The sequence below is a fragment of the Protopterus annectens genome, chromosome 8.part0, assembly GCF_019279795.1.
Source record: "Protopterus annectens isolate FY-2018-M chromosome 8.part0, PAN1.0, whole genome shotgun sequence".
NCBI classification, from domain to species: Eukaryota; Metazoa; Chordata; order Ceratodontiformes; family Protopteridae; genus Protopterus; species Protopterus annectens.
Window position 1 is genome coordinate 1,326,858,386 of NC_056741.1, and position 12,500 is coordinate 1,326,870,885.

General features: G+C 43.3%; 1 protein-coding gene across 2 annotated transcripts in view; it reads left to right on the forward strand.

Annotated features, from left to right (window-relative positions):
• DPAGT1 (dolichyl-phosphate N-acetylglucosaminephosphotransferase 1) overlaps positions 1–12,500 on the forward strand; it is a 229,991-nt gene that overhangs the window by 10,962 nt on the left and 206,529 nt on the right. For both annotated transcript variants that reach the window (XM_044080866.1, XM_044080865.1), the window contains exon 2: positions 4,900–5,113. In XM_044080866.1, the coding sequence (XP_043936801.1) occupies positions 4,939–5,113 (175 nt within the window). In that variant the 5' untranslated portion in view covers positions 4,900–4,938. The remainder of the gene's footprint in view (positions 1–4,899; positions 5,114–12,500) is intronic.

The window sequence follows — 12,500 nt, forward strand, 5'->3', positions numbered from 1 at the left end:
TCCCCAAGTCCCTGAATACCGAATGAACTCTTAATGGTGTGTTATCAGTATGATAGTTACCAAGGGTGAATGACTTTCTGAAGGATACTAGTACGCATTTCTGGCATTTAGTTTTAGTCCATGGCTCTGTCACCAGTTGTTTGTCTGTATCAGCCCTTCCTAGAGAACATTTGTGTCAGTGGGTGGTTTAGTGACAGCTGCTAAATTGCAATCATCTGCAAATTTAGTCTGTCAGAGACCACTGACATTGGTTGACTTCAGAGAAGTAAATGCCAAAAAGGAGCGGTCCCAGGACTGATTCCCAAGGGACTCAGATTGTGACTGGCCTCTTTGTAGAAGTGGACTCCCCATTTCTAACTTCCTGAGTCCTGTCTGCAAGCCAGCTGGCTATACATTGGGTGACATAAGGGTTTTTACCTAATCTCTTAAGTTTAACAATACTCAAGTGGGCGATTGTGTCAAATGCCTTGGCCAGGTCAAGGTATGCAGTGTGAACCATTTTTCCTTCATCCATTGCTTTGGTCACCTTCTCAAAGAAGTCCATCAGGTTGAGTAGGCATGACCTGCCCTTGATGAAACCTGATTGGGTTGGGTGCAGTGTCTGGAGGTTTCCTATGTCATTATTGATCATGTCCATGGTAATTATTTCCATGGCTTTGCATATGAGAGTAGGGAGGCTTATGGGTCTGTAGTTGGGCAGGTGTTGTGCAGAGGGATTACTGTTACAGTTCTCCATTCATGAAGCACAAACCTGTTTGGAGGCTACAGTTAAATAGCAATTCCAGATGGCCTGATAGACCATGTTTCATGCTATTTAGAAGGCATCCTGGGATATTGTCTGGGCCCATTGATGCAGTGTTTTTCGCTTTAGAGGGAACATTAAGGACCTATTTTCTAGTGATATCAGAGGGAGTGATATTTGATGGTATTTGTTTGAGGAAAGTTTGATGGGGAAAGACAGGTGAAGTTGGAGCTGAATTTGTCGGCCAGTAGGTTTGCTGCATCTTCTGGGTCAGTATAGGTGTCTCCATTTGCAGTGAGCTCTGCACACAATTATGCATTGCCTTTAAAGTTGTGGACATAGCTAAAAAATGCCTTGTGGTAGTCCTTGGCTTGAGAGGCTAAATTTACCTCAAATTTGTTTTTGGTAGACTTTATTTGTCCTCTGAGTTTTTAGCTTAGTTTGAGGAGAGTGCTTTTATCTTGCTGAGTGCTGTACCTCCCTATTTTTGCCATGATTTTCTTCCTTCTGTTATACAGCCTATTGATGATGAGATTCCATCAGGGTGGCTTTTTTTTTTTTTTTAGTTAGTTCTGTACTTCTTCCTGGTAGGTACAGCTGCCTCTATGCAGCTATTAAAATGCTTGTGTAGGTTTCTCTGAACAGTTCTGTGTAGGCAGCATTGTTCTCAGGGTTTATGGGGGCCTGAGATCTTGCTAGGGTTATCACTTATAAGTTAGCCTTGTAGTAGTTCTTGAATATTCCCAGTATTAGCTGGAGTTCCAGATTTTATTTTTTCTTCAGTGAAGACCATATTGTGGTCTAACCTTATCAGAGAAGACATTACACTAGGGGGTGAGGACCAGATCCATTATGGCTGCACCCTTTTTGGTGTATTGGCAGTCTGGTCCAGGGAGTTTGTGTTTACAAAATCCCAAGAATCTGTATGCCTGTAAGTTTGGTGGTGCATATGATTCCCATTTAATAGTGGGATAAAGTCGCCCATGAATATGGTATTGAAAAGAGGGGAGTTTATAGGTTAGTGTTAGTCTAGCTTCTCTGAAGAACTACTTTAAGCCTAGCTAATAACCTGAGGTTAGACTGAACCCTGTTCATTATGTCTATAAGGTGAAGACCCTTGCCTTTATGCCAAACCCTTCCACCTGCCAAAATCTTCTACATTTACATTCTGTCAAATTTTGTTTCTAGAATGACGTTCATTGTACAAAAAATGGATGTATCATTTTTTCTTCACAATTTGCCCCCACTGCCTGATTATTTTTACCCCTGTCCTGGCCAGTTAGCCCAGTCCTTCTCCATCACTGGGGCATAGATTGACCTGGAGGAGCATCATTAAAACAACCATCATGTGGTTCATACTTTTCTGGTTATGAGCTAGCATCCTTGAGTGCTTTTGATTAAGTGTGAGGGAAGGGGACATCCAGTGGGTTGATTGTGAAGGATGTACTCCTCACTTCCTCAAGGAATATTTTCCTCTTGCAGCCTGACACCAAGCCTGATGCATAGAAGGTGATTTTCATACTCTTCACCAAGGAAATTGCACCCACCCTGTGTGCTCTGTAGTGCATGTGACCCTCTCAGCCCCCTGGGAGAGGCAAGTGGACCACGCTGCTTCATTTCTCTTCAACCCTGCCTGGCTTCCCCTCCAGTGCTTGGGCCATTAATTGTATCCCAGTCATCTGGGTTGCAGTCAAGGCTGCATCCCTGTGCACCAGAGAACCAGGCTAGAAAGCATGTATACTTGCATGTTCTGAAAGAGACCTGAAATACAGAAACATTATTTTTATTACTTTTTTATTTGTGTTGTTCAGTAGCACATTTCTAAGTCCATTTCAGATTTGGGTTTAATATATTTTTTACAGAGTCTTTGTTTTAGTCTTTAAAATGGAGAGGAACTAGAGGAAGAGAAGCATATTCAGCAAGATTGTGTGTTTTCTTAAAAAGATAAGAACATATCTGCGGAATGTAGAAATGTTTATCTGTTACGCTTTGATTTTTTTTCTTGCTTTTACAGTGCAATGAAAAAGTATTTGCCCCCTTCCTGATTTCTTATTTCCTTGCATGTTTGTCGCACTTAAATGTTTCAGATCATCAACAAATTTAAATATTAGACGAAGATAACCCAAGTAAGCACAAAATGTAGTTTTTAAGTGATAATTTTATTTATTAAGGGGAAAAAAAACTATCCAAACCTACATGGCCCTATGTGAAAAAGTAATTGCCCCACCCTTGTTAAATCATGAAGTAACTGTGGTTAATCACATTTTTGGGAAAGTTGAGTTCAATTTCACTAGCCACACCCAGGCTTGATTACTGCCAGACCTGTTGAATCAAGACATCACTTAAATAGAACCTGTCAGACAAAGTGAAGTAGGACAAAAGATCCCAAAAAGGAAGACATAATGCCAACGATCTAAAGAAATTCTGGAACAGATGAGAAACAAAATAATTGACATCAGTCTGGAAAAGGTTACAAAGCCATTTCTAAAGCTTTAGGACTCCAGCGAACCAAGGTGATAGCCATTATCCACAAATGGAGAAAACATGGGACAGTGATGAACCTTCCCATGAGTGGCCAGCCTACATAAATTACCCCAAGAGTGCAGTGAAGACTCATCCAAGAGTTCACAAAAGAACCCAGAACAATCTTTAAAGAACTGCAGGCCTCACTTGCCTCAGTTAAGGACAGTGTTCATGACTCAACCATAAGAAAGAGACTGGGCAAAAATGGAATGCATGGCAGAGTTCCAAGACGAAAACCACTGCTGACTAAAAAGAACATAAAGGCTTGTCTCACTTTTGCCAATCTTGATGATCCCCAAGACTTTTGGGAAAATATGCTGTGGACTGACGAAACAAAAGTTGAATTTTTGGGAGGTATGGGTCCCATTACATCTGGCGTAAAATTAACACAGCATTTCAGAAAAAGAACATCATGCGACAGTCAAACATGGTGGTGGTAGTGTGATGGTCTGGGGCTGCTTTTCTGCTTCTGGACATGGACTACTTGCTGTGATTGATGGAACCATGAATTCTGCTCTCTACCAAAATATCCTGAAGGAGAATGTCCGGCCATCAGTTCATGACCTCAAGCTGAAGCGCACTTGGGTTCTGCAGCAGGACAATGATCCAAAACACACCAGCAAGTCCACCTCTGAATGGCTTAAAAAAACAAAATGAAGGTTTTGGGGTGGCCTAGTCAAAGTCCAGACTTGAATCCAATTGAGATGCTGTGGCATGACCTTAAAAAGGTGGTTCATGCTTGGAAACCCTCCAATGTGGCTGAATTAAAACAATTCTGCAAAGAAGAGTGGGCCAAAATTCCTCAACAGTGATGTGAAAGACTCATTGCCAGTTATCTCATATGATTGCAGTTGTTGCTTCTAACGGTGGCACAACCAGTTATTAGGTTTAGGGTCAATTACTTTTTCACATAGGGCCATGTAGGTTTGGATAGCTTTTTAATTAATAAAATCATCACTTAAAAACTGCATTTTGTGTTTACTTGGGTTATCTTTGTCTAATATTTACATTTGCTTGATGATCTGAAGCAGTTAAGTGTGACAAACATACAAAAAAATAAGAAATCAGGAAGGGGGCAAATACTTTTTCATTGCACTGTATATTTGGCTTATTTTATGTAAGTGTTGATTAAGAGGGGTTGCCATCTTATTTTAGTGTTCTAACAGCAGAGTTAAAATGTTGATGATTTTAAATTTCAGTACAAAATCAGGATTTTTATGATCTCTTGATTGGTATCAAGTGGTGTCATAATTCATATATTGTAGAGTTTTCCTCAGTGCACTTTATGGAGCTGGATTATGAAGCTGGATTTCTGCAAAATTTTTATTTGCCCGATTTCCCGTTTATATTGTGTGAAGATGAGTGGTTGCATAACAGTAGCAATCTAAATTTCCCTGTTGCAGTTTGTGGAGCTGACTGACAAAGTCACTGGTTGTCTTGTTAACATTTTGCTTCGCTTCCCCATTTCAGTTTCTATAAAGTAGTGGATGCATGATTGACTATATCTATACTTTTTCCCTTTTGCAGTTTGTGGAACTAGTTGCATCGTTGACAGTTTGCATGTTTTTTTCTACTGTAGTTTTGAAAGCTAGGTGGCTGCATAATTGATGGTTTGAATTCTGTTTTCATTGTAGTTTGTGGAGCTGATCGGTGCACTTCTTGCAATTTGCTGCATGATCTTCCTGGGATTTGCTGATGATGTGCTCAACCTTCGCTGGCGAGTCAAGTTGCTGCTGCCTACCATGGCATCATTGCCTTTACTCATGGTCTATTTCACTAACTTTGGCAACACCACTATTGTAGTGCCAAAGCCCTTTCGAATGCTTCTGGGTCTCCATCTGGATCTGGGTAGGTAAAACAGTTGACATTTCTAATCATAGAACTAATCACTTAAAATGGCAACATTAAGTTCTTCACAGTTAGATGTGGTTGCAACTAGGCTTATATGTACCAGTTTGCCTCAGAAGACTGCTCTTCATTAGTATGTTTTCATGTTAAAGAATTGTTACAAAAATGTTAATTCTGTAATCTTTCTTCACAATGCCTATTACAGCAAAAATTAAAATAAAGGACCATGGTAGTTTAGTGTAAAAACAGTAAGCTTTTTATTTTTCTAGTAATACGTCCTTTGGAATCATTTGGCCTCACTGTATGTCTTGCATGTCCTTTTTTTAAGAAATGCAGTCTCTCATGCTCCTTCATTTTTTTTCCACACTAATCTGTAAAGGCCGTGTGTTGAGTCTTCATTGGTAATAGTTGCTTAATTGCTTTCTTTGTACACAGCATATGGATCCAAATGAAACCATATCTTCCTCCTCATTTGAGCACATTTATACTTAGTGTGATTCATTCTGTTTGGGAAATTCCAGTGCTTTATATCTATAAGTGTCTTTTTTGACTGGATATGGATTACTTTATTGAAAATGGTGTTCCATGCTAAAACTTTATTTTTGCAATTAAGAGAGAGTGCAGGATTGTGAAGATTCATATTGTGCAGTCAGAATTGTGCCAGTTGAAAGAAAATGAAAAAAAAAATATCTATCTAATTCACTTTCTGCAGGACATCTTAACTCCTTTCCTGTCAATCAGGAAATAACTAAACAGTCCAAACATGGGCTAAATAAAGTAAGCACAGCCCGTTTAAGGCATCAGGAGGGTAAGAAACGCAGTAAAGAAAGATTAAAAAAAAAAACTGATTTTTGCCAAAAGATGAGGGCAGGTCAGAGGAGAAATTGCAGAATCAGCAAAATTGTAAAATCAAGTGGGGAACACTGCGCTTTGTAAAGCTTAGTTGTCATCTCCAACCATCCTCTTGAGATGTAGTAGAATACTAATCTGGTTCCATCATCTGTCTCACTGACCACTGCCACTTTAGTGATCATTTCTAGGACCAAATTGTTAGTTCGATGTAGGATATTTGTATTTTTGTGTACCATTGGCCATAAGTGAGTTTTTTTAATCACAATAAGTGATTATATTGTAGTAACTGGACAGTTAGTGGGAGGTGTCTCACAACCCTCTACTGCCAAACCTAGAATGTCATTCTTTTTCTGAGGAATATTGCCATATTCAGAGTAATTTCAGAACTAATTGTAGTACACACTGAAGTTCAAGAATGCTTGGCCTTGTGCATGACTAGAAAGAGCAGGAAATGGAGATAAGCTCTATTAATCTCCCTCCTCTTTTTTGCAGACTAGGTCACTTGACAGATGAAGATATAAACAGAAATATGTTGGGCTCATACTCATGCCCCTTCTGTTCAGACAAGATTGTTTCCTTTATGGGCTGGACATTGTTCTTTTGCAGTTTATGACCAGTTGTCCCAGGCTCTGGAATCAATTTCAGAAGACATTGTTTTGGTAGATTAGTTTAGCTTGTAAAGAAGGTCGTTAGCTGGCTACTAAAGCCAGAAAAGTTGGAAGAAATGCTTGATTTCTTCCAGAGTACTTGCCTTTGGTACTGGTTTCCTTAAAAGGGTGTAATTGAGTCAGCTTGCAAACATCTAGCTACACCTTTCAGCAACCAGAATGTAGACCATGTATCCATTCTTGAAGGACCAGGTATCTGTTTGCCATCGAAGCTTAGTCCACTGAATCATGCTTGTATAAGTTGCCCCCATCAAATGGTCTGCCAATGCATCTTTATTTTACATTGGGGGAAAGCCCACTCCAGTGTACTTCATGTACCTTTTAACTAATATAACCTCGGAGTAAGTTATAAAACTCATGTAGCCGTTCCTGTTCGATGGAACAGGCTGAAAACTGTTGTTGGTCACTTAGTTTTCATTTATGTGACCCTGTTATTCCTGAAAGGATCTTCATATATTCTAAACACCTTTATTGAATTATCACTTGTGACATCATCACATTTACATTTATGTAAAACTAATCAAACTGTATTAACAAGTTAAAATTAACAATCATTATGCTTCACATATATTGCTATATATCATATAACCGAAGCGACATTACATAAATTATTCAATTCCTCCCCTTTTTTTAAACAAGAAACATCATTATTAAGCCATCACTTACAACATACATTTTTATGTAAATGAAAACAAACCACACTGGCACACTCCTAGTTGCAAGCATTTTACGTCACAAACCATACTGACACACTCTCAGTTGCAAACATTATACATCACTTATAATCTATCTGGTCATTTTCAGTCAAACATTACATCTGATGTTATCCATGTCATTATTCCTCACAGTAAGGTCTTGGATCCAACATCGTATCTGAGCCGGCAACTTTAACACGGACAGATCCAAGGCTCAAGTTCCTCCCTCTCCCATAATCCTCTGCTGCCCACTAACCCTCAGATCTCGTTCGCTGCAGATGTGATCCCTTGCTCTTGCTCAGATAAGTGCTCCTGTTTTCTTTTTTACCGTAGTTTAAATTAGTTTAGCTTAGTCTAATGTAGTCTATCTTTAGTCTGCTTAGTTTTAGTGTTAGTAGTTACCTCCCCTCTCTTAGATATCCTGGTTTTGGCAGGATAGTTTCCCGTTTGTCAGCTAGGCTTTTGCCATCCTTTTCTCCTTTCTCTTTTTAGACCCCTTTAGTGTTGAGTCTTTTCTGTGATGTCTGAGAAACCCTCTGGGTTTAAGAAGTGCTTCTTGTGTGATTGGAAAATGCCCAATTCTGACTCGTACAAAGAGTGCTTGTTTAGGGGCTCCTCAAATGGAGGTTGAATGCGACGTCTGTGCCGCATTCAATCCCAGGGCTTAGCGGAGCACCATAATAAGCTGCTGCTTAAAGGTTTGGTTCAGGGGGTCCTTATGTCTCCCCTCTAAGGCTTCCCCTTCTGATCCTAAGCAGAAAGCCCCTCCCATCCCTTGGTGGCTTCAAAGAAACTTGGGTTGTTGGATCCCAAATCCCCATATCTGACTCCAGCCTGGGTCATCTCAGATCTGAGACATTTGGATTCTTCTATCGGATCCAGGGCCTCCTTGGATCAAAGACTCTCGGATCCAGTTAAGGGAAGACCAGCCTTGGATCCAACCAGTTTGTTAGATCCGACTGCACCTACCACTCAGCCTTTGAATCTGACAGGTTTGTTGGATCTACCTATAGTTATTGAGGATATGGCCTCACCTGGATCCTCTAGGCATATGTCAGTCAGCTCCTAGATCTTGGAGCCGAACTTTACATCACAGACCCAGATCCTTGGTGTCCAAGGTTGGGTCTCCAGCCTAGTCTGCTGACTCCTTCACTTCCACCAGATCATGTAGGAGTTTGTTACCTTCAGATATGGACAGGATGATGAGGAGCTTCCTCAAGGCCCAGATAGAGGTGGGGTTACAGTCTCCTCATCTGACCCTGGGGTTTCAGAATCACAGAACCCAGATACCCGCTGTTAAATTCTGACAATGTCGAAGTATTTCCTTTTTCTTGACCCAGTCAGGGTCCCTGGCTGGGTCTGCTCCTCTGCCCTCAGACCAGAGTGGGCCCCATGCCAGAGCAGTCGGTGGCAGCTCCATGGGGGCAGAGGCATGTCTTGGCCTTTCAGACTGATCTCTTCCCCTTGGGTCTTCAGCCCTGGATAGCTCCAGACTGGTGTCATTCGGGAGCTGAGAGGCTGTGTCGAGGTCCGTTCTCCCATTCCGTGGGCCCCACCTTTTGGGAATAGGGAAGAGGCCACTTCTAGCCCGCCAGCCTTCCGGGTGGTAGAGAGGACCTTCTCCAGGACTGGAGCAACATCTGCCGCCCCTCTGGATTCACCCCTACCCCTCTCTACCTTGGGCGCTGAGGCCTCCATTCCTGTCCAGGGTCAGCCTCAGGTACTAGCCTTCAGGGAGTTTTTCTCCCCTCACGGGGTCCCCGCATCTTCCAAGTCCTCCCCGGAGCCCCCCATGGATGAAGCACCTCGTAAAAGAAAGTGCAAGAGGAAGCACTTGGACTTTCCCATGGAGTCCCTCACAGAGGATACAGACCTCGATGAAGGAGACTGGTCCTCCAGATCTGCACCCGACGATGTCTCCTTTGGGGACATCCTTGAGAATCTGAGGCAAGTGGTGAGAATCTGAGGCAAGTGGGTGGATGGTCTCCCCAACCCCAGTCTTCGGAAGAGTCCATGTTTCTGAAGGCATTGAGGATGGGCCCATCTAATTCCTGGGTGTGCCCCCTCCCCACTGACGAGTTGGCGTATCTTATCGCCTGCAGGGCCTGGAAGGAACCAGACACTGTGGAACCAGTACCAAAGCGAGCTGATAAGTTCCTTAGCCCTCCTGTGGACCGACCCTTTTGGAGCAAAGGAGTCCTGGTCGATGCCATCATGGATGCCACTGCCACCAGAAAGGAGCTGGTGGAGCACAGCTCCGCGATCCACCCCTGAACAAGGAGTCTTGCGTGATTGACTGGCATAAGAAGCATGTGTTTGCCTTAGCTACCTTTGGGCTGAGGGCAATTGATTATCTGGCACACTTGACCCACCTTCAAAGGGACTTGGTCAAAGAACTCCCCACTTCCCTTAAGAGTTGTTGCCAGAGGAGGACCTCAAGAAAGTGTCCCCGAAGTTCTGTATGCTGATGTCCCTCACTAATTCCTCAATGAGGATGATTTCCAATGCAGTGGAAGCTACCTCTTGAGCGGCAGATACCGGCATAGCTATAAGGTGGCATGCTTGGTTACAAGTATGCGGGCTTACGGAGTCCTTCAACGTGTCCTTTACCAATGCTTCCTTTGATGGATCCACCCTCTTTGGACCTTCTGTGAAAGAAACTCTAACCCGTAGTGAGCAGGAAGGGAAGACCTTGTTCATGGCTGGGATCAAGTTTTCTGCTCCTTGGAGGTCGTTTTCCAAGACCCAGTGAGGAGCTAAAAAGATATGGTTCCAGAGGTTGCAGTCTTCTTTCCAAGATGCTCCTGATGATTCCTCTGCCAGAGGCAGGAAGAGAGGATTCAATGGCAGACGCCACCCTAGAGGCAGGGGGGGCCTGCAAAATCAGGGCTCCAGGGAACCCTTCTCTGAGCAGCCCTTCCAGTGCTCCTGAAGGATTGCCCGACTGCTATGCCTGGAGGCAATTGGGGGCTCTCTTTCCCTTCACCCACTATCCTGAACAACATCACCTTCAATCAGTGGGCGTTAAACATCATTTCCAGGGGTTATTTCATTCCCTTTTTTTAACCAGCTCCTATATGAAGGCATCTCCTCGACGTACCACCCAGTCAGAGAGAGTTGGCCTTCAAGAAAGTTGTATAGCTTCTTCAAAAAAGAGCTATCCAAGAGGTCCCAACAGGACAGAGAGGATTTGAAACTAACTTTCTCTTCTTTTTGGTGTAAAAAAAAGACCGGGGACCTGCATCTTGTTCTGGACCTCAGCGAGTTGAATCTGTCGGTCAAGAAGTCCAAGTTCTGGATGGTCACTGTTCAGTCCATTCTGCCTCTCTTATGCAAGGACAATTGAATGTGCTCAGTGGATCTCCAGAATGCCTACTATCACATTAAGATAGACAGGTATTCGAGTAGACACCTTTGCTTCTGATTAGGGGACAATCATTACCAGTTCAGAGCCCTGCCCTTTGGACTCACTACAGCACCCCGGGTGTTTTACCAAATGCATGGCAGTGGTGGCAGCTCACCTGAGGCTGCTTCGATTCTAGGTGTTTCCATACCTCAACAGTTGGCTCCTCACAGCACAGATGAGGCATCGACTGTTACAAGCCGTCCAATACATCCTCTTTTTGTTCTCGAAGTCCAATCTGGTCCTGCCACAAAAATTAGAGTTCATAGGAGTCCAGCTAGACTCTGTCTCAGAGATTGCAGCATTACTTCTTTGCAGTGTGTAGCTGATCTAGGAGCAGGTCATACAAGTCTTAAATCTTTCAAACACTCCGCTCCACTTGGTTCTTCAGACCCTAGTGTCCATGGCCATGGCCATACAGCTTGTGTCACTAGCAAGGTATCATATGTGGGTTTTACAGTGGACCCTACCAATTCAGTGGTCCATTCTGTCTCATCCTATGTCCATGTCCATAAAATTGATGCCAGTTTGTAGATTGCACCTTCTTTGGTGGCTTCAGTCTCAAGATCTTATTTTAGGCAGGCCCTTTTCACTACCTCTGCCCAAGGCCACAGTGACCACGGATGCTTCCCTGTTGGGGTGGGGGTGGGGGGCATTTCCAGGGGAGAACAGTTCAAGGCACATAGTCCCACGTAGCGACCAAATTGCACATAAACATCCTAGAGATGTGAGCAGTCCTCATAACATTGCAAGCCTTCCAAGATTGCCTTCCTCTGCGGATGATTGCAGTTCAGACGGACAACATAGCAGTGGTCTGGTATATCAACAAACAAGGGGGAAGAAGATCTTACTGTTGTGCACAGAGGCCATGAGCATGCGGGAATGGGCAATGTTCTGCAGGAGCTTTCTTCTTGCAACACATATACCTGAGGACTCCAGCGTGTTGGCCGCCAAACTCAGCAGAACCATACTGAGTTTTCACAAGTGGTCCCTCAATCCGATAATGGCGAAGCAGATTTTCGATCGTTGGGGTCAACCATTCTGTGACCTCTGCCTCCGCGACCATCAACAAATGCAGCATGTACTTTGCCCTGATCCCCCCCAACTGGGGAGTCACTGAGGTATGCGCTCTAGTCCATGATTGGCCTCTGGATCTCCTATACACTTACCCTTTTATCTCTCTTATCCCCAAAGTTTTGCAGAAAGCATGCCATCTGAAGACATCCCTTGTTCTCATTGCCCCCTTCTGGCCTCATCAGCTGTGGTTTCCCTTCCTAAGGTCTCACCTGAAGTATCCCCCTTGGATACTGGATCCCCTTCATGATCTGATCTCCCATCGAGGCTCCCTCTTCCCAGTCTGCAGGCCCTTTGTCTGACCACATGGTTTTTACAATTCCAGTGATTTTGAAACAGTCTAGGATAGCTTCCCCTGTCAAGAATATTATCCTAGACTCCCAAAAGCCTTCCACCAGAAAGGCTTATAGTAGCAAATGGAAAAGGTTTACTATCTGGTCTGAGAGCAGGATTCTGGACCCCTTTTCTGCTTCTGTACCAAATGTACTCTTGTTCTTATCCTCAGTTTTCAGGAAGGGGCAAGTTTTTCTACTATTAAGCTTCAGTTGGCTACAATTTCCAATTTTCATGAGAATAGGGAACCTACGTTCTTTTCCCAACTCTGTAAAGCCTTCATGAAAGATGTTTTCCTTCTGAGACCACCTGTTAAGGATCCCTTGCCTCCTTGGGATCTAACCTTAGTACTGTAATCTCTG